This window comes from Ursus maritimus, unplaced genomic scaffold, assembly GCF_017311325.1.
Source record: "Ursus maritimus isolate PB19 unplaced genomic scaffold, ASM1731132v1 scaffold_7, whole genome shotgun sequence".
In the NCBI taxonomy this organism is placed as follows: domain Eukaryota; kingdom Metazoa; phylum Chordata; class Mammalia; order Carnivora; family Ursidae; genus Ursus; species Ursus maritimus.
Genome location: NW_024426885.1, coordinates 6,625,488 through 6,647,070, shown reverse-complemented (window position 1 = coordinate 6,647,070; position 21,583 = coordinate 6,625,488). Strand labels below are relative to the sequence as shown.

Below are 21,583 nucleotides of genomic sequence, written 5' to 3'. Positions count from 1 at the left end.
TATCTTGCAGGCACATTTTGGGGGTAAACAAATCAGCTGGTGGTTGACAAAGAGATCAGTCTGGGCATTCCAAGTAGGCCAACGAGTGGTTTGAGGAAAACAATTAAGATGTGGATAGGTTTTTCCAAAGCCTTAAGAGTATGGCTGAGGAGCATGGAGGGCTTGCTGTCTCTTGCGGTGTCTGCTCTGCGGTCTCCCCTTCGTTAGACACTGCCTAAGGTAAACCAGACCCACACCCCTGTCCTGAGAATTCCTCAATATACTTAAAATAAACTCCATTTGGAAGATTTATAGAAGAGATAAGAAATTTTGGCTCTTAAGTTGACTGCAGAAATGACTGTGTAGGTCAGTTTTAGGAAGAAAAGCACACAATGTGGGAAAGATTTGCAAACATCTATTTTCAAAAATGCTCTCTCCCTAAGCTTTTTTTAAAAAAAAAAAACAAAGACTTTCTCACTTGTTGTTAAACCATCACCTTTCTCTCAAAGGGACAGATGAAGTCTGTTTATTTTTGTGAAGTTCTTACCTAAAGCATCTTAATGATGGCTACTTTTCGCCACAGAAAAGGTGAGGAAATGTGGGACACTTTTTATAAAATATAATAACTCATTTTTTAAGCTTGACAATTCTTTTAAGTGCTTTATCACATGGTGATCTGTGAACTGTGTGTGGTACATGAGATTTTCAAGGTCACCTTTCAAACAGAATTCCGAAAAGATTCTCCTAAAGGCCTTGTTTTGTCACCAGATTTAACCACGTGGACGGCATCTAACAGCCTGTCTGAGCCACTATATACTCTGGGAGACTCAGAATGGTCCGCAGACACCCAGTGCCCCTCACTGGGAGCATTCATCTTCCCTGCCATACTGATGCTACACTTAGCCATGGGTCTCATTTTGGCCAAAAAAAAAAAAAAAAAAAAAGGTAAGTGACAGCGATATTTGTCACTCCCGACCAGAAGCTTTGGAAGCTGGTTTACAAATCAGCCCTCTCTTGGTTGTGCCACTCCAACAGGCAATGCTCAGGATGGTCTCATCAGTTTGGGTCACAGAGTAAAGATTATGTGGACCAGTGCAAGGATGTCCCAAATTCTGCCTGGAACACACTTCCACTAAATATTTGGGATGTTCTTACCCTTAAAAATTTGTTCACAGTTTACCTGAAATTCAAATGTTACTTAGCATCCTGAATTTCACCTGGGGACCCTAGTTGTAAGTCACTACATTTGGGGATCTTTTGTTTTGGCTGCAAAACCCAATCTTCCCTGACTGATAGACCACCTGACCATGGCCCAAGGAAGGGTGCCTGTGTCAATCTGCATATTAAGTATTCAGAAGGCTTAATTTTGCCCTTACTTTTCAGATTAAAAAAGAAGAAGTTCTGTTTCTTCCTGAAAGCTGGCAGAACGTCTGTAGAGAGATCACTGTTCTAAACTGTGGTCACCGGCCACGGTGGTCAGATCCTGGAATCTTGCTAAAAATGCAGATTCTCGGCACTCCCCTAGAATACCGATTTTGAATCTGGAGATGGCTGGAGGATCTGCTGGCTTAACAAGTTCCTGGGGTGATTCAGAGACAAATTAAAGGTCCAGTGTCCTGTGTCTGCAGATCAACTTCCTGTAAGGCTGTGTGGGAGTCAGAGGCTCATCCTGCCTTTGCTGTTAAACTAGTTTTGTGTGATGTTCAACAGGTCAACTCTATCCTCCTTTCTGGACTGCCCTGCTTATCTACAGAGGGACGGGACTGGCTCAGACCACCTCAAATCTCTCCTCCAGCTCTAAAAGTCCAGGACAAGGAGTCGACACCAGGGCCTTCCGCGGTCCCGCAGGCAAAGTAAACAAGTGAGGGTGGGCAGGTGTAAGACACTAGGTCGTAGAGGGGACCGTGGCACCTTGTAAGGCACAAACCGTATTCTAAGCGGTCCCTATATGTTCTCTGCTCTGCGGGCAGAACTCCCAGGGTCCTAGGCACATCTCCCTCACATAGAACTATAAACATATTTTTTTAAAGATTTTATTTATTTAAGAGAGAGAGAGATTGAGAGAATAAGCAGGCGAGGGGCAGAGGGAGAAGCAGACTCCAGAGCAGGGAGCCGAGGTGGGACTGGATCTCAGGACCCTGGGATCATGACCTGAGCCAAAGGCAGATGCTTAACTAACTGAGCCACCCAGGCGGCCCCAGAACTGTAAACATTTTTGACAAGATTTCTAATTGTGCTTTGAAAATACTGTGTGCTGCAAGTAACTAAGCAAATTATGATTGGCATCTCTCTGAAATCATAACATGTGCCGGGAGGATGAGATTTGTAAGTGCAGACAGTCTAACCTACAAACTGTTTTAGAATGGAACAAATTCGGCGGGAAGACTAACTTTAATAATTAATGACTGACACAGCAATAGTTTGGAGATACTTCATTAAACATTTTTAGCTTTGATTTTGCAGACTAAAAAAAAAAAAATTGGAGCCAACAACATTCTTTTTATGTCTCAAACACTTTGATAAGCATTTTAAAAGCCTGTCATACTAGTTATTTTACCTACATTGCCTAAGGCCTAAAACAGTTCAATGGGCTGGTGCTGCGCCTGGTGTTGGTAAAACAGATGATCAGATGGGACGCTAGCCCTCGAGGAGCTCACAGGTGGCAAGAGAGGCAAATACAAACAAGCAATTTTTCTATAAAGTGGCAAGTGCAGGATAAAACTATATACAAGCTTTGGGAACAAGGAAAAGGATCCTAAGGGGTGAGGAGGGGAAGGTGTCAGGAGAGACTTATTAGGGATGATACCTGAGATGAGTCTTGAGGAATAAGCCAGGTGAGGAAGGGAAAGGTATTCTAAGCAGAGGAAAAGCACCAGCAAATACAGACTTCTGAACAACCTGCTGAAGCAGAAAACTGTAAGCAGTTCATTCATTCAAACATTTCCTAAGTGGTGGAAACATCAGGTGCTAGGGAGCCAGGTAAACACCTGAGAGTGCTGACTGGCTACAAGAACGGATACCTACCAACAAAGCCGAGCAGGTCCTAGATGATGCCTACATCCTGAACAGGGCTGGAAGCTGGGGACCGGGAAGGAGGCAGAAGGCAGACATTGATACAATACAAAAAGAAATATAAATAAGCTTCTTAAAATGTGAAATTCTGGAAGTAATGATCCATGTTACCCACAACATTAAATTCCAATCACTTACATTAGAAACAATACTCTCTCTCTCTCACACACACACACACACACACGCACACACACACACACACACAGAGCACTTAAAAGTGTTTGAACAGAGAAAAGAAAGCAATTAACAAGCACTTCGATAGAAGAATGGATCAACTTTCTGTAACTCAGATGTGCCCAGTTTCTCTCGCCCTCAGGAATCCCCCTCCACTACTGCCTATACCTTGCTTGTTCTAGCCCTGGGAGTGGCCTCAGGAAACCCAGTCTCCCCTCGGGTCTCACTCCACAAATGGTCCTAGGAGTCACTAGTCCCTGTCCCTGCCTGAAGACCTTCTCTGCTCCCAGGACACTTTCTGCAGCTGACCTCTTTTTCTGTGATATATTTCTGACTCTCTCTGTTTCGTTCCTCTCTGCCTTTTCCTTCTTCTTCTTGTTTTTTTAATATTTATTTATTTATTTGATAGAGAGAATGTGAGCAGGGGGGAGGGGCAGAAGGAGAGAGAGAATCTCAAGCAGACACCATGCTGAATGAGGAGCCCTACGTGGGGCTTGATCTCACAACGCTGAGAACATGACCTGAACCGAAATCAAGAGTCAGACACTTAACCAACTGAGCCACCCAGGTGCCCCCGCTCTGCCTTTTCACAGGCCATTTCCAGCACATTTTGCCACTACGCAACAACACCAAGGGTTCAGGAACCTACTTCTCAAGAAGCCTGCAATATATTTGAGTCCTGAAAACAAAGAATTACCAATACCTCAGAAAATCCCTTCTTACAAAGAACTATACACTAAAACAACAGAATTTAAAGATTAGTGGAAGTTAAACTATATATGTTTAAAAGTTTAATAAAAATTCTGCTTATGATAAAATAATGCATAATCAGAAAGAAAAAACTGAAAAATAAATTTTAAAGAATTAATTTTAAATCACTTTATCTCACCACTCAGAGACGTTTTTATGGACATAGACACAAGAAAAAGATATGTTTTAAAAATTAGGATAGTAATGCATATTTGCTTTCTAAAATTTTATCATTTAACATCGTATGTACAATTGAAATGTTCTTGAACATTCCTGACAGTTGCACAAGTTAATGGTATTATATACCAAAAAAGACTTAACCATCTTCCTATGCTAGATAATTTAAATTGTGCTCAATTTTCTTACTACAATAAATAACGTATTATCTTGCAAAAGAAGACCCCAAAATACAAACAAAAAACGATAAATATCCAAATCAATACACGTTGAAGTGCCTATAAGAGTACTATTACATGTAATTCAATGTTAAATATAATTCATAAGAATGTTTCGTTACGTTTGAAAACAATTTGTTAACTGAGCTTCCTCAGTCACAAGGACGTCTGAATATGCACGTGGTGAGTTACCAGAGCCAAATATAAGTTACAAGTTGAGATAGCCAAATACTGCAAGGCAAAGTTAATTTTTCAAAAAGCTCCCAATGTTTTACCACAAAACAAAGCAAGTTTTTATGAAGGATGTGGCTGCATTTAACTACGCTTTATATGACAGTAGATGCGGATTCTGAGCAGAAGAGAGCCCAGCATCGCCCAAGCTTTCACATGGCCCTGGCTATTTATTTCCTTGCTACTCAAAGCACTGGCATCATCTCCTGGAAGTCGGCTAGAAACGCAGAATCTCAGGCCCATCCCAGGCCTACTGAATCATAATCTGCATGTCAACGAGATCTCCAGGTGTTTCCTCTGCGCATTAATGCTGGAGAAGCCCCAGGACCACCCAGAAAGCCTTTTGCTAGCTCCCTGGGGCCTGACAAGCCGCAGGCTTTCCGCAGATGCTTCCCGAGTCACTAAGCAAACGCGGCACCTTGCAAAACTCTGTGGAGGTGCGACCGCCTTTGAAATGCGTCGGTTCGGTAAAGGCGGAGGGCCGCCGCTCCAACACTCGTGGCCGCGGGCCCACTCCGGCATTGTGATGCGGGGGCAGGACGCCGAGCCGGGCCCGAGTCTGCATTGCCCCTCACCTGGGCACCTGATCGCTCCCTTCCTGGGGCTGTGAGCCCGTCTATAAGCTGGTGGGGGCACTGAAGACTGGGGACCTAGGAGTGCTAACACCTCGCTACTTTATTTAACTGGAACCGCTGGTTACACGGACTGCAGCACCTCCCCCGCCCCGCGCTGCGACAACCTCGCCGAAACTGACACCCCTCAGCCCAAGTCGCCAGAACTGTTTGCCAACAAAGGCCAGAGGCGTGCAAGGGGTGGAGCCTGGGAATCAGCTACCGCGAGACGTGGTCCCCTGAAGAGGCTCCGACAGGCGCAGGCGCACTACACCTCCTGCCCCTGCCGCTAAGGTGGCTTCCACCGGGGAAGACGGGGCCGGGTCTCTGGCACAAAGATCGCGAGATTTAAGCGTGTCACCGCGACTCCTTCCGGGCAGAGACCGGAAGCGCAGTGAGCGGGGCGTCTCTGGTCCTTGCTGTGCTGTGCTGCCGCGCCGCTGGGCCCGGTTTCTGTCGCGGCTCCTCGGATCCCGTTCCGCCTCGCCTACCCTGGGCAGAGGTGATGGGGGACTCCAAGGAGGCTGGAGCGGAGTCTCCGCCGACCGGAGCCGCTGCTCGGGGAGGGCTCAGCCTCCTGTCCCAGGGAGAATCCGAGGAACCTTCTGCACAGGTGAGTCCGTCCTGGGGCGGGACCTGCTGGGCTCCGGGGGCTGCGGGCCCGCTCCTCGGGGGAGGCATGTTACGGTTCCTGGAGGCTGCTGATGCCTTCTCTGTGTCTTTCGGACAGTCCCCCAAACGGAGTGGAAGCCCCTGTGTCTGTGGTCAGGCATTCAGGTTACTTGCATCCAGGTCACTCGTATCAAAAGCAGTTCTGGCTTCCCTTTCGGTTACAACCGGCGGGCGAGTTAGGCACGATCTCGGCTCTCAAGGAGCGTACATGTGAATATGTGGTTCCAAACTGTGGCACAGTTGTGCAAAGCTGGAGGGAAAGGAGCGGGTGTCGGGGGAGCTCACCGACAGGGGATCGAGATAATCCTTGAAGGGTTCATAGTGTTTTGCGGGGCCGAAAAGGGACTGCGTGAAAGGTGAGGATAGTGAACTCGGACACTGAGCTTGCTTGGGGGTGTGCAAGTGAAGAGTGTGAGAGTCCCCCAGTGCCTTCCTGTGAAGGTAAAGGTTCAGAGTGAGTAATGAACCGTCGAATCAATTAGTAAACGTTTGCTCGAAAACAAAAAAGCCCCAGGGGCGCCTGGCTGGCTCAATCAGTGGAACACACAATTCTTGGTCTCTTGGTGAGTTCTAGCCCCACTTTGGGCGTAGAGCTTACTTAAAAAAACAAAAATGCCCCAGATATCCTACCACAAGCGACTTTCTAAATGGTATGTTACTGAAATTTAATACATCTTTAATAACGAGCAGAGGTTTTATCAAATTTTGTATTTCGTTAATATGATTCTATTGACTGTCCTTGGCTTTTGCTTGTCCACTGACTTAGCTGATAACCATAAACATTGTATGCTGCTTGACTCATGTTTTTCTTTGAAATTATGTGAAAAAGAGCTAAGTAAATGTAACAGTAATGCTTGCATTTATTGCTATTAGAAACGTGTAGTATGTATTCTTGTGAAGCCTGATGTGGTGGGTTTTTTTCCTCTTTTTTTAAAAGTGGGATTTTTAATTTTTAGTAGTCTTGTTAAAGTTTCGTTCAATGTGTTAATTAGGGATCAGCTTTATTTCTTGGAGGCAATGAAGTGAAGAGCCGAGCTGTGGTGAAATACTCTTCTGCCCCTCCTCGTACAGCATTTGCACGCCTTGAAGAGAAAACAGACTTGAAACTCCCACCTGCCAACTGGTTACGGGAGAGTGCCAAACTAGGACCAGCAGGAACTACCATTCTTGGCAATAGTAAGAAAAGCAAGCCATTTTCAAGGTAAATATTAATCAGTGGTATTTTTACCTATCTCTCAACACCCCCTCTCCCCCACCAGCCCCCAGACTCTAATGTTTGCTTTTGGGTTTGGTTTGTAATAATGCTCATCATCTCATCAGAAACCTGGTGAGCTTTCTCTTTAGAATAAGGTTGTATTTGACTTTCAAACTCCCCCCCCCAATAGGATTGTATTTTAATAGGAAGATATGGGTTGCATATACTTCTTTCAGGTCTGCATCATGTTATTAACAAAGCTGAGTTTTGACCACTTAAATTCAGTCAGCTAGTTTATTTTAGCCAAACTACATACGTTTTGAGGATGTGACTACAAAGCCTCAGAGTGGTGCAGGAGGAGGAGGACCCTTAACACGACCTGATCTGCCCTGGAGAGTTTGTCATAAAATGGTGGTGGGTGGTTTCTTCTGAAAAAGCCTGATGTAGAAACCCAGCATGTTGGGTGACCTACACCACCCTTGACTTTGACACTTGCCGAGACAGTTGCTAGAAATTCTGCTGGTGGTATTAAGCATGAGAGAGTGGCTTGGGTTCTTATAGAGAAATATATACTAACACTCATATTCTTTTTTTTTTTTTTTTAAGATTTTATTTATTTATTTGACAGAGAGAGAGAGACAGCCAGTGAAAGAGGGAACACAGGCAGGGGGAGTGGGAGAGGAAGAAGCAGCCTCCCAGTTGAGGAGCCTGATGTGGGGCTTGATCCCAGGACTCCGGGATCACGCCCTGAGCCGAAGGCAGACGCTTAACGACTGAGCCACCCAGGCGCCCCAACACTCATATTCTTGTAGACAATTGAATGTGTAGGATACCCTTTTTTTCCCTCTCCATGACTGAACCTAAAATATGTCCACATAGGGGCGCCTGGGTGGCACAGCAGTTAAGCGTCTGCCTTCGGCTCAGGGCGTGATCCCGGCGTTATGGGATCGAGGCTCCCATCAGGCTCTTCCGCTATGAGCCTGCTTCTTCCTCTCCCACTCCCCCTGCTTGTGTTCCCTTTCTCGCTGGCTGTCTCTATCTCTGTCGAACAAATAAATAAAATCTTAAAAAAAAAAATGTCCACATAACCTAGCAAGAGCCATAAATACATTAAAACCTAATGAGTTAGTAGTTTAGAAATTATCCTCATGCCTCCAAAGGTAAAAGTTATATTTGCAAAATGTTTGTAGCATTATTTATACTAGCCAAAAGTTGGAAATAGTCCAAATATATTCTTTTAGAAGAATGGTTTAATCAATTATATGTCAGCACAATTAAATACTATGAAGGGATTTAAATTTTAGTTATATTGACTGTGTGCAGGCATGTGCTCAGTACTTTATATGTTTATCTCATTGAATTCTCAAAACAACCCTTTGAGTTAGGTTCTGTTAAGTAGTTTTCGCATGGGAAAACGGAGGCTTAGAAAGGTTAAGTAACTTGCGTAGCCCGCATGGTAAATCATCAGAGCGTGCTTCGAAGTGAGGCAGTCCTAGGGAAGTGTTCTGATCCTCTTCCACTTACTAACTGAAAAATGGTGACATCAGCTGCTTTTCAGGTTTAGAAACTAGACGTGCCTCACGTGGCACCTGACACATTTTTTTTCTTCTCTCCTTCGGGTTCAATTGGGGTCATGTTCTTTTTTTTTTCCCCTGAAAAAGTAGTATTGTATGTCACTACCAACACAGTCCTAGAGATGAAAATCCTGATAAATGTTTCTGCTTATATTTTTCTTATCTCTTCACCTAAAAGGTATAATATCTTGAACTGATTTCCCTTGGAGATTTTTTTGGGGATTTGTAATTACAAAAAAGAAAGTAATTGTTAATTTTTTTTTTCTAGATGTTTCCTTTTTTTTTTTTTTTAAGAATTTATTTATTTATTTGACAGAGATAGAGACAGCCAGTGAGAGAGAGAACACAAGCAGGGGGAGTGGGAGAGGAAGAAGCAGGCTCCCAGCGAAGGAGCCCGATGGGGGGCTCCATCCCATAACGCCGGGATCACGCCCTGAGCCGAAGGCAGAAGCTTAACCGCTATGCCACCCAGGCGCCCCTATTCTAGATGTTTCCTATTAGTTGCTTCTAATGGTTATTACTGTATTTTCTCAAATTTAAGATGTGATTGATTTAAGTCTTTGTACCACAAAGAAGGAAAAACTAATTCTAATGGCGATAGGCATATTGATTGCAGAGATGTAAGAATGGAAAAAGGGTATCCTGGAAGTGATGGAATAGTGTATTCTCTTATAAACTCTACTTGTATCATTATGAGCATGACCTTTGTGGCCTTTGTTCCTTTCATTAGCTTTGGTATGGCATACGACTTTATTGATTCTGTGGGAAATGATGTGGACGTTGTCTCTGACTCTGAAGTAAGTGTCCTTATCGGAGAACGTAATTGGGGTGTTTATGTTAGGGATTTATAACATGCTCTGTTCTGTAGTCTTGAAAAATTGCTGATGAAATAAGATGCAACTGTTTGATTATTGAATACCTTTTTTGTTAGTAAAGTATCACTGCCACATCTCCTTTCAAAAAGGAAGGAGTGACACCCAAAACACTGGCAGTGGTAATAATGAATAATTGATGGTTGTGTTTTAATAATAGCAATTACTAGTCATGTGTGGGATGATTTATATAATGTTACCAGTTGAGAACTAGAAATGATACTTATAGCAAAATCTATTGCTCCTTAGTTGGTCAGTTATCTGATACGCTAAAAGCCTAGGTCAGCGCAAAAGTGACCTGTACGCATTTCACTTTAGGAAATTCCATTGTGTAAAAATAAACCTTTGCGCACCATTTATATTAACATAGGATGACAGCTAAAGTGTAGGTGATTCTGGTTTTAAAGTTTTGTCTTGCCCATGTTTGTATTTAGCTCTTTGTGTACAATACAGTTTGTATAACCTTAGGAAAATACAGCTTATTATGCTGTCAAATTGAATGAAGTCAAAATTTGAAAGAGTTCAAGTCACACGAAAAAGGTCTTTTTAAACTACTTTTCCTCTTAATTTTTTAAAGAACATAAAAAAGCTCCTGAAGATTCCCTACAGCAAGTCCCATGTAAGCATGGCCGTACACCGCATAGGAAGGACTCTCCTCCTCGATGAGTTAGATATTCAAGAACTCTTCATGAGATCGTCTCAGGTAATAACTTTTTGTGGAAAAACAACCATTAAAGCACTATTTTAACAACTTAAGGGCACTAGAAATATTGTTTCAAAGAAAGACCAAAGTGGAAACAGTTCACTTCAGCAACTGAGAAGTGAGACGTTGCATGGAATATAGAGTTTTAATAACACACAAATAGAAAACAGTCAACAGGGAAGAACTTACTTTGTTTATAACCAACAGCCAGGATTCTTGGAAAGAAAAGGATGAAACCAATGGAGGAAGTTGTAAAAAATTAGAAATCTAAGGGGATAGTTAAAATTTTTGAAAAATCCTTTGATGTCTCCATTAAAGAGAGTCTCATGAAACATAGCTGCCAGGAAATATGAAAAATGTTAGAAATTATTCCTATGAATATATAGTTATTAGAATTGGTTCACTTAAAGCAGAGCTTCTCAAACTGTATTTTGGTAATGACCCTCCCACCCCCCGCCAGGATGTTGATGGTGGATACTTTTTGAAAAGTGTAACAGCAGCATTTCAGTTTCTCAAGGCTTATTCTCCCTCCATTTCTGTACTCGGACTGGGGACTGTTGGCAGGTCAGTGTATGTATGCTTGCCGCTGGTAAGCTCTTGGGATGTGATAGTGAGTACATCACAGTCCTTTGATGGCAGCTTATGGTTTTGGCGTTATAAACATACACAGATAATTTTAATGTAATATGCATATCGGAACTTATTCCAGGTACTAAGGAACGTGTTAGAAAAACCACTTCTTTTAGCCTGGCTCAGGGAGAAGAGGAAGATAGATTCCCCAAAAGAGGTGATAGGGATTGAGTCTAGAAAGATAGTGTTTGAGTATGTGTTTATGAAATAGAATTTTAAAAATTGAGTATTTTCTGTAAAAGAGGAGTGGGTAGCAAATTGTTTTGATTACAGGTTTGTCGTATTTATCATTTTCTTTTGTTACTCAGACTGGTGATTGGACGTGGCTGAAGGAGTTTTATCAAAGACTCATCGATCAGAAGTGGCAGAGGAAGAAAAAGAGCAAAGAGCACTGGTATCAGAAGGCTATTCTTTCCAAGTTTTTATATTACAGGTACTTGGCTACTCGATTATTTTTTATCTTAAGGAACATGAAATTCTGTTCTGAAATTTAATTTTAAGCTAGTAAAAGTAATTTCAGTTTTGCAACTATTGACAGCATTTCAATGTCTTCTATTCCTTTTTTAAATAAGATTTATGATTGATTATGGAATTTAGCTTTTAAAAACCAATAGACTGTCACATAAAGTTAACATTAGTAACAATGTGATATTTTTATTTCTGATTTGGCCAGTATCAATGGCGATGGAGCCGCTCAGCCCGTCCCATCTGCTGCAGAACAGCAGGAATCATCCAGTTCAGATCAGACAAATGATTCGGACGGGGCTTCGTGGCCCGCCCCCTTTGAAATGCCTTCTTCAGTTTCTGAAGATCCCAGTGCTTCCAGTCAGGTTAGTTAGTACTTAGATGTTAATTCAATAAACTTATTTAAGAAGACAAAACCAATGATCTTGTTAATAAACATAGAAGAACAGGAGTAAAAAATACTCTTAATTTGTGTCTTATAATTCTTTAGAAAAAATACTTTTTCAAAATTTTTGAAGTAGAATTTATAAAAAATATGAATGGCTAGATCAGATTTTTAAAATTAATTTGAAATATTTAAAGATTTTTATTAGCATTTAAAATAGCTTACCAATATGTTTATCAATACCGATTATCTCCTTGAAGTCATAAGAGTATCACGTAATACAGTGATAGAGAATATTTTAAGCTTTAGACTTAGAGTGAATGCCTATCAAATACTGAGACTCTCAGGCCTGTTTGTCATTTAATACTGACCTTCTTACCGTAATTTTTAGATTGTTATGCCTAAAATTGCCCTTAAGATTTTCTGGATGAAGTTCCTGAGACTTAACCCACATTTTAGAAAGGAAGAGAGAGTAGTATGTCTGTTTTGTTTCTTGTATTCTTGGTTTTTTCTTATTGTTTAGTTTTTATCGTTACCGTGCCTATCAAAGAGTAAAGTAACTGCATCTATGTAAATTTATGCATGTCTGTTTTTAGGAAAACATATTGACAAAGTCGAAGAAGGTAAAAATAAGATCTTTGGTAAATTGTGTTTTTCCTCTTGTTATGTGTTCTCACATATTGAACATTATTTGTCCAGATTGCTGCTGTCCTCACAAACTCTAGAGTTACAGGAGGCAAATACATTTAACTTGATTTTTAGTTTTAGTAGTTTTTAAGATCGAGAAAGCTCATTAAGCTATGTAATGAATTTAAATGTTTTCCAAAGTTAGTAAAGCTACAAAGAGAAAGAAGGAAGTAATTACTGTGCAGGTTCCCATGGTGCTGACCTCCCGGAGGGTGGGGTGTTGTGCGAATGAGAAGGGGCCTGGGTGCTGGCCGCTAGCAGGGTCCAGTGCCATGACCTGGGTAATGATTACATGGATAATTTGCTTTGTAATTAGTCATTTTACTGTATGATTTATTTTATGCACTTTCTTACATGTGATTATATCGCATTAACGGAGTTTTTAAAAATTCATTTGGTATTCCTTGACTTCAAAGCCCACACATTACAAAAAGACCATAGAACAGAAATACGAATCTCTTGCCATCTATCTGCTCGACTCCCAGCCGTATTCTGTCCTTACGTTGTTTAGGGCTTCCTGTGAGAAATCAGGGAGGCTTTTGAGAATCTGTAGACTTGTATGTGGAGGAAGTAAACCGGCATCTATTTATTGCCTCTTATGCCACGTACTTTAGGCTGTGTATGTGCGTATGTATACATTTGTTTTCATCCTTGGGGCTGTATACATATTAAGTGTTGATGGCATCATTTTATAAATAAGTAAACTAAAGTTCATAAAGAGTAGATGTTTGCTCATGGTCACACCGCTGGTGAAATCTGAGGGTTTAAACCCTGAGCTCTCTGACTCAGAGACCTGTCCCAACAGCAGTCCTCCGCTGCACCCGTGTGCTCCGCATATGTTCAGAAGGGCCTTGTAAACAGTAGGATTGTCATAGCAACGGCATGGTACTAAGTAGAGCTAGCCTGCCATAAAAAAAAATCATCTTTGACAGAATATTTTGTATAACATCATACTGCCTAAATTTCAGATTTAGAGATTGTTGTTCGCACTATTACCTCATGAATTCTTATTCCCAAAACTAACCTTGCTCGTTTGAGGCCTGTGTGAAGCAGTGATAGAGTTTAAATAGGTGCTGTGGTTGGCCTTGGAGCCAGACTTTTACTGAGAACATTATAACCCAGAGCCCAGACTCCACTAAAGCTACTACCTCGTAAATGCAGTTTGGGGATTTGGTTCACAGGTTGATAACTTGTCTCTACAAACAAATAAAATAAAAAAGCTTGAAGTTCTAGTGGGACTCTTTAAGGAGAATACAAGACAGAGCAAAGCACTGGAGGAGAACCCCACCCCCACCGTACCTGCAGTCGAGTGTCCTCACTTCACAGGCAGGGGCTGAGCTTGTTAGCATGCACATCGCTTGAGAAGTAAGAAATTTATGGGCCAAGCTGTGCACACGCACATACACATACTGGTCTTGGGATTAAAGGTTTAACGTGATATTTCTGAAGGCAGCTGCCCCTAATGGTTGGAAATTTGAGTGGTGGACTGAGTTTACCCCTTGTCAAAGGTTCCCTTCCATTAAGTGTTTTCTAGAATATATTCCACAGAATGTATTAAGAATAAAATGTGTTCTGAGATGAAATAAGTTTGAGAACATTGGATTTTACAGAGGGGAAGTTGATTTTTCTACTACAGAACCTTTTAGAGGCTTTTTTAATGTAATAGGCATTGTTATTGTCCAAAAGCAAGCCTATAGCGAGCAGTGGGTTTCAAAGCTTACTCTGGAAGTTCTTCCCCGAGTACCCCAGGGACTAGTGTTCTGTGAAGCACATGTCAGACAATGGCAAACCTCAGGGCTGCTCTGATGACCGATGTCTCAAGAATAATGTGGCTGAGGGGTGCCCGGCTGGCTCAGTCAGTAGAGTGTGCGGCTCTTGAATTTGGGTTTGAAAGTTTGAGCCCCAAGTTGCATGTAGAGATTACTTTAAAATAAAATCTTTTAAAAAATATAGGAAAAATAAAAAGAATACGGCTGAGGTTTCTTAGAAATTTTTTAATTCAGCAGAGATGGGGTGGGCTGAAATAGCAGTGGTATTCAGATTTATCCAAAAAGGAAAAAAAATCAAAACTTTGAAAGCTTAAAATAATCTTTAATCCTTTTTATTTGCATAAGATCTAAATGTAATTAGCTTATTCGAATAGCTATGATAATTAAGAGCTGAAGTAAGCCACACGGTGATGAGAGTTCATGATTTGCACATTAGCTCTGAATTCACAAAAGTAGATTTGAGGTTTATGCTTTGAATGTTTAGGGGATACTCTTGAAAAGTAGGCCATTTGTGAAAAATTACGGCAGCAGAGTCACTCCTTATCCTTGCACTTTTCACAGGGAAGTGAGCCTCTTGAACCCTCATACATAGTGGGGCATGTGGCCTCAGCACCCAAAGAACAAAACCTGACTACTTTATTCAATGACGGGGAGAACAGTCAGGTATGCTTTCCGTGGTGGCCAAACTGGGACACCTGATCCCCAGTCTACTTTGTCATTTAAAAGCTAGTCTGAATTGGAATTTGTAGGGAAAAAAGTCCACTTGATCCTGAAAGTCACTTTCTAAACATCTCTATGATCTTATAGCTCTGTGACTTTAATTTACTTTGTCTTCTTTGTCTTTCCCTTTTCTAGAATTTCTGTGAATCATGGGGGGAAATTATTGTTCTCCTGTGTATTACATAATAATCTCTCCTATTTTATTTTTAATCAAAGGGTCTTAAAAATGATTTTGTTCGGAATATCTTGTGGACATTTGAAGATATACATATGTTAGTTGGCTCCAACATGCCTATATTTGGAGGAGGCAGATACCCAGCAGTCAGCTTACGTCTCAGGTAAACCAAAATGGTATTTCTTTAGAGTCGGTGTTTTATCTGCTTTCACTTCATCTATTAATCTGTTAATCATCACCTTATCTGGGTTTTCCACCTCCCTCTTCCCCCACGAATTGAAAGCCGCACAGTAAGGAAGGGGCTATTCTCAGCAGATGCTGAAAGCCCTGAGGCTGGGTTTTCATTCAAGTCCTTAATGAATGGAGTCAGAGAGCTGTTGTACTGGCTTAATCTTATGTCTGAATTCACAACGTGTGAGAGTATAATAGAATTTAATTAGTTAAGGAGATGGTTTACCAGCTTCCTATTAACTAATTGTGAGCACTTCTGTTAGTACTCTAGCTGTATGTGTTCCTATCAGCCAGCGTGAGCTACAGCGTGGCCACTATGATATGAGGTGGTCAGTCTTTCACCTCAGGGTGTACGGGGAGCATGCAGTAGGCTCACAGTAATCCGCTGTCCTATTTCCTTCTACTCTTACTGAAAACTTGTATGGATTCCACTTAGAAATGCAAGCAGAACTTATGGAAAGATGGTAAAGAACACACCACGTGAGCTGCATGCGCACATCTCATCAGAAAAGAAAGTGTGTGTGGCATTTTTCATCTAGGGAGAACAGATTAAAATGGTCAAATGGCGGAAATAAGTCTCAGATGGCTTATTATGGAACATCTTAAATTAAACTGTGTAACACTAGAAATGTGTGTTTTTAGGGACAACAACAAACCAATTAATGTGCTGACGGGAATTGACTATTGGTTGGACAACTTGATATGCAACGTACCGGAACTTGTGATGTGTTTTCACGTAAATGGAATTGTGCAGGTAAGTAAGCTACAGTGTGACTTTTCTAATTTTCTCCCAAATGTAAATCAGTGCAGGGCGTACCTCACCAAAGTTTTTGAGGCCCTTGAATACTTAAATACTGTCTCTTTAACAAGGAAGACTGCTGTGAATAAACTGAAATTGGAGTGTTTTCACATTCGAGTTGGTGATATCAGAATTCTAGATGTTATAGGAGTATAATTGTACACGTAATTTGTGGGAAGGTCATAAATATACTGCAACCTGCATTTGTAGCCAGAGAACTCTGATTTTAATGCCAGGCATTCATAGTAACTAATTACCTAAAAGTGTCTGTACAGTGGAGGTATCCCTTCAGCTTGCAAGTATCTATTCAGTACATACAGAGTCACAGGGGAAGGCTACAGCAACAGCGTGTGAAGTCGACAGCTTAAATAGCATGCTGTTATTGAGCTTGTTCTACTTAGGAGGTGTTGGGGGAAAACAGAATAAAGTTTGGTCACTACCCAGAAAGGTAAAATACTAATGGGAAATCACAGGGTGCAAAGAGAAAGATAGAAGACCATCTGTTAGAAGGGCAGGACACCCACGGAAGTCTGGGTAGTCAGGAAAGGCAAGATCACTTCTGTTTTGATCTGAAAGAGACCTTTAGAAGAAGCGGCCTCTCAACTGAATCTTGAACGGTAGCCTCTCCAAAAACAAGAGATGAATGTTAGAAGACTAGTGGAAGTAAAAGAAGGGATTGATCACAAATGCAGCTAGGGACACAGGATTCATGTAACAGAATAGCAAATAGATTAGAAAAGCCAAGGTCAGATAATGGAGAAAATCTAGGAGCTGAGCTAAGGAATGTGGGCTTAGTTCGGTTGGTAATCTGGAATCTGTGAAGGCTTCGCATCTGGGAGGTGAAATTTGTTGTGTTGGAGTCTTAGTTTGGAGATGGCCCATAGGGCAGGCACGGAGGGCTCGGAGACAAGAAGCTTTGGGGTGGGGGGCGGTGGGGGCCTTGCTCTACTTTTGTAAGTAACTTGTTGGACTTAGACTGTAGAGGAAACACTAAGAATTGACGATCGTAAGGAGCTAGCATTTATCGAGTGCTTGTTTTGTTCCAGATACTTTGCTAAGTGCTTTACATGCATTACTTACCTGATCTTCTTAGCTGCTGGAATACCAGTATTCCCTTTTGATGAAGAGGGAAACTGGAGGATCAGGGAGCTCAAGTGAGTCGCCCAGGGCCACATTGCTCGTAAGTGGTGGTGCCAGTATTTGAACCTGGATCTGGCTGAGGCCATACTTCTAACCGTTGTACTCCAACCCAGTGATTCTAAGTCAGTGTTTATCAGAATCACTCGTGGTCTCTGAAAAACAGTTTGCTTGGCTCCCTAGTGTTTCAGGATAGGTGGGATCTGGTATGTGTCCGTGAAAGAAAGAAAAAAAAGAAAGCTTTGTAGATGATTCTGATTTGCATTCTCGGTTGAGAAACACTGTTGTACCATTACCCTAAACAGCAGTATTTAATGAGAGGCTGTGTGGGGTGCCTGGGTGGCTCAGTCATTAAGCGTCTGCCTTCGGCTGAGGGCGTGATCCCGGCGTTATGGGATCGAGCCCCACATCAGGCTCCTCCGCTAGGAGCCTGCTTCTTCCTCTCCCACTCCCCCTGCTTGTGTTCCCTCTCCCGCTGGCTGTCTCTCTCTATTAAATAAAATCTTTAAAAAATAAAAAATTAAAAAAAATATATAATGAGAGGCTGTGGCCGGAGTGAGTGGTGGCGTTACAGGTAATTCCAGGACTCAGGGTCTAGAATAGCGGTGGTATTATCGCCTGAGATGGGGATACTGAACTGGTTTAGGCAGGGAAGGTGATCTGTCTTCATCACGTGTTCCATTTGAGGAAAGCATTGAAATGTCCATGAGCATTTTGAAGTTGCAGGCATTGGAGAAGACGGGGCTAGAGAAATAACCCAAGGTGCCATCGCCCTGGATACCTATGGACGTCATCACCGCGGGGATCTAGTCGACTTAAATGTTGGAGCCTTTACCTATGTGGGTGAAAGGGGAGGAGGACCTGAATAGTGTAGTATAAAGTCCAGGAGAGGAGTGTTTTAAGAAGGAAATTATGACTTGAGGCATTAGATGAACCAGAAGGATGAAAACCAACCTTAGGAGACTATTTGGTCTTATTTTCCAATCGATTTGGAGTTTCTTGTCTTAGAGTTTTCAGAAGACGTGGGAAGAGACATTTAGGGAAGTGTGAACAGAAGACAAACTAGAAAAAAATGCGGAGGTACCATAAAAGTAGTGGCAGTGATGTCCACGTGGCCTCTACTCTTGTTGCTGCCTCCAGTCCCCGTCTTTGTTTCTGTGAAGGAGTCGAGTCCGTAGCTCAAGGGAAGAGTAGTGTCTACTGGAGAGACTTGCCAAGTGAGTCTAGTGTCTGGGGGACAAGCAGGCTGGGCTGCCTGGGCTGGGTGAAGTCTGCCTTCGTCTACCATCCTCCCAGGTGAAAACCACCAGGTAGAACAGAAGGAAGTGTATGCTATGAGCTGTTCCACGTGAGAACAGAGGTAGGATCGTGCCTAAATTGTGACTCCAGATGGTGGTGATTCTGTCTTGAGACTTACTCTTGTGGTAAGCCAGCAGCGTTGCTGACAGGTGGGTCAGATTCCTTTGGAATGTTGGAGCAGTAAAAAGATCGAAAGCCAGCGGTTTAAGCTCTTCCGGGCTGCATAGATCTCTGATGGCAGGATTTATGTATTTGGTTCCTTTTTAATAAGAGAAGGGTTGCTACCTAGATTTTCTCTGAAACTGCATTTTCTATGTTTTACAGAAGTATGAAATGATAAAAACTGAAGAGATTCCCAATTTGGAAAACTCGAACTTTTCTACGAAAGTCATAAAAGACATTGCACAGAATATTTTATCGTTTCTAAAATCTAACTGTACGAAAGAAGGACATACCTATTGGCTGTTTAAAGGTACATTCCTTCTTGAATGAACGATCATAATTGATTTGAGTGACTCTGGTAAACTAAGGTTTGTTTTCCTTTTCAGCAAGTGGCAGTGATATAGTGAAGCTCTATGATCTCACTACTCTTTGTGAAGAAACTGAAGACAAGTACCAGAATCCATTCACAATGCCGGTGGCCATTCTCTTATATAAGTGAGTGCTTGAAGAAGTAGCCTTATTCAAAATTTTAAAGCGCTCAGCCACACTAGCTAGGTCAAAGCTTCTAAAATACCTTTTAGGTTTTTGTAGCTTAAGAAACAAAGTCTGTACATATGTTTACAGGCTGTACCAAAGTCAACTTGGGGGGGAGAGTAAATACCATATTTTAAAATACAGTATTGTTTCTTAAATCCCTTATTCTATTGGAAGGTAAGAAGAGCATGCTTATACTTGAGTCTTGCAGAGAATGAGGAACGGGGTGTAAAGTTGATATACACATTTTTTTAGGGTTGCTTGCAACATGATGATGAAGAAGAATCAAAATAAGAAACACTACGGGACTATTAGAACATTGCTTCTTAATTGTGTTAAATTGTTGGACAAAAGCAGACATCCTCAAGTAAGATTAACATTTATATGCTCTTTAAAGATACTCTAGCATTCTGAAAAAGTTTTTAAAAATTAAAATATTCTAGCATCCTGAAAGATTGTTGCCTAGACTTTAAAGCCTCTTAATTCGAGGTCTGACCTGCCCTGTCCCTTATGGCAGCGAGTAACCGCTTGTGGCTGTTGAGCACTACAGTGTGCTTCATCTGAATCGAGGTGCGCTTTCAGTGTAGAACGCACGTTGAATTGTGAAGGGTGGGTGTACACATTGCATGTTGAAATGATAATATTTTGTGTTATTGAACCAATATATTAAAATTAATTTCACCACATTTTACTTTTCATAATTTAGCCACAAGATTTAAAATTTCATATGTGGCTGGCTAACATTACATTTCTCTCGGATAACACTGTTCTGTAATTTTAGAACTCTTGTAATTTTAACAGTGGTGCTGTTTTTCCCTTTACCTTAGCACTTCTAGAAGGTGGAAAACTATTTTACAGTATTTTTTAAAAGATCCATTTACACAAACGAGCCTTGTTATCACTTTGTTGTATAAATAAGGTTCACACTCTGGACTTCTTCAGTATATAAAGCATCTCTTAAAATAATCTTTCAGACATGTGCCCCACAGTTTTACACCACCCTTTCCCGCAGTTGTCTGAATCTGACAGCTACTTTTTGGTGTAATGCTAGTTGTATTCCATTTAAATTAGGAAAGACATGGATCATATGCAATGTTGTTTTAAAGATCCAAGTTAATTTTAATTGTAGCCCCATCCAGTTGGATATAAAAGTTTATCCGAGACCAGACCAAGAGAAAACTCTTTTTGAAGAAAAATGGCAAAATAATTTCTGACTTAAATATCTAATTGCTGATTGTGAGGTGGTGGTGTTTCGTGGAAATTGGATAGTTTATGTGAAAGTTAGAAAAGGGTGTTAAAACTATTGAATGTCTGTCATCAAAAATAATAACAGTAGAGTAGAATAAATAATGATAATATGTAAATGCTAATTTTAAGAGATGCCAGGATGGACTTTTCATTCCTTAAGCTAGTGGGGGTTTTCCCCCTGGAACCAAAGATCATGTAATAAATATTAGTTGCTTACCAAAGCCGTATTAATTCATAGCTTGTAAAGAGAAATTCTGGTTTCTCCATTAATATGGAGTGTTGCCTTGCTAATATTTTAGTTAACGACACTTCCTGTGAAAACTTTTATCTCCAGTTGCCACCTTTTTTTAAGAGAGAGGGCTGGGGTTGGAATAATTGCAGGAAATAAACATATCAACCCATGAAGATTTTATAGAGAACCTTCACTGTATTGATAACTTTGACCTGAGCCAGTTCTGCGCCTATTACAGTGTGGAAACAGCCTGTTTGCAGACCTCCTAGAATTTGTTAGTACAGTAGTAAAATGTATTCCACTTTAGAATGCTCAGTTTTGATGACAATCACACGTATTTCTTTTTTTTTTTATAAGATTATTGCTTCAGCCAATTACATGCTTTCAGAACTTTTTCAATTAGATGAACCTAAAAAAGAAGAAAGTTCAGAATCTCCTTTAAATGAGAATTCTGATGAAAGTTACAGTGAAGAGGAGGAAGAGATGCCAGACAGCGATGAAAATGGATCCTATAGCACCAGTTCTGATCCCTCAGATGATAACAAAGCAGTAGCTATTATTAAGTCTGTTGGAGAATTGTCAGTTCCAGAAAAATACAAATCCATTCATCAAATCCGAGTAAGCATGGTAAAATTGTATTTAAGTTTTATCAATGCAAAAACAATGATTAATTGACTGCAGCTGGCCTCTCAAAAGATGGCATTCCTGGGGCACCTGGGTGGCGCAGTCGGTTAAGCATCCGACTGTTGGTTTCAGGTCAGGTCATGATCTCAGGATCTTGAGATCGAGCCCTGTGTCAGGCTCTGTGCTCGGTGCAGAGTCTGCTTCAGATTCTCTCTCCCTCTTCCTCTGCCCCCCCCCACTTGTGTGTGCTTGCGTACA

General features: G+C 41.3%; 1 protein-coding gene across 2 annotated transcripts in view; it reads left to right on the top strand.

Annotated features, from left to right (window-relative positions):
* Positions 1 to 5,497: 5,497 nt before the first annotated feature.
* EDRF1 (erythroid differentiation regulatory factor 1) overlaps positions 5,498 to 21,583 on the top strand; it is a 42,964-nt gene continuing 26,878 nt past the window's right edge. Inside the window, exons 1-13 of one of the 2 annotated variants that reach the window (XM_008685587.2) lie at positions 5,498 to 5,825; positions 6,877 to 7,085; positions 9,384 to 9,450; positions 10,103 to 10,228; positions 11,167 to 11,291; positions 11,532 to 11,688; positions 14,726 to 14,827; positions 15,101 to 15,222; positions 15,933 to 16,044; positions 18,850 to 18,997; positions 19,074 to 19,182; positions 19,477 to 19,588; positions 21,059 to 21,319. In XM_008685587.2, the coding sequence (XP_008683809.2) occupies positions 5,718 to 5,825; positions 6,877 to 7,085; positions 9,384 to 9,450; positions 10,103 to 10,228; positions 11,167 to 11,291; positions 11,532 to 11,688; positions 14,726 to 14,827; positions 15,101 to 15,222; positions 15,933 to 16,044; positions 18,850 to 18,997; positions 19,074 to 19,182; positions 19,477 to 19,588; positions 21,059 to 21,319 (1,758 nt within the window). In that variant the 5' untranslated portion in view covers positions 5,498 to 5,717. The remainder of the gene's footprint in view (positions 5,826 to 6,876; positions 7,086 to 9,383; positions 9,451 to 10,102; positions 10,229 to 11,166; positions 11,292 to 11,531; positions 11,689 to 14,725; positions 14,828 to 15,100; positions 15,223 to 15,932; positions 16,045 to 18,849; positions 18,998 to 19,073; positions 19,183 to 19,476; positions 19,589 to 21,058; positions 21,320 to 21,583) is intronic. The other variant, XM_008685575.2, reaches the window with a different exon arrangement.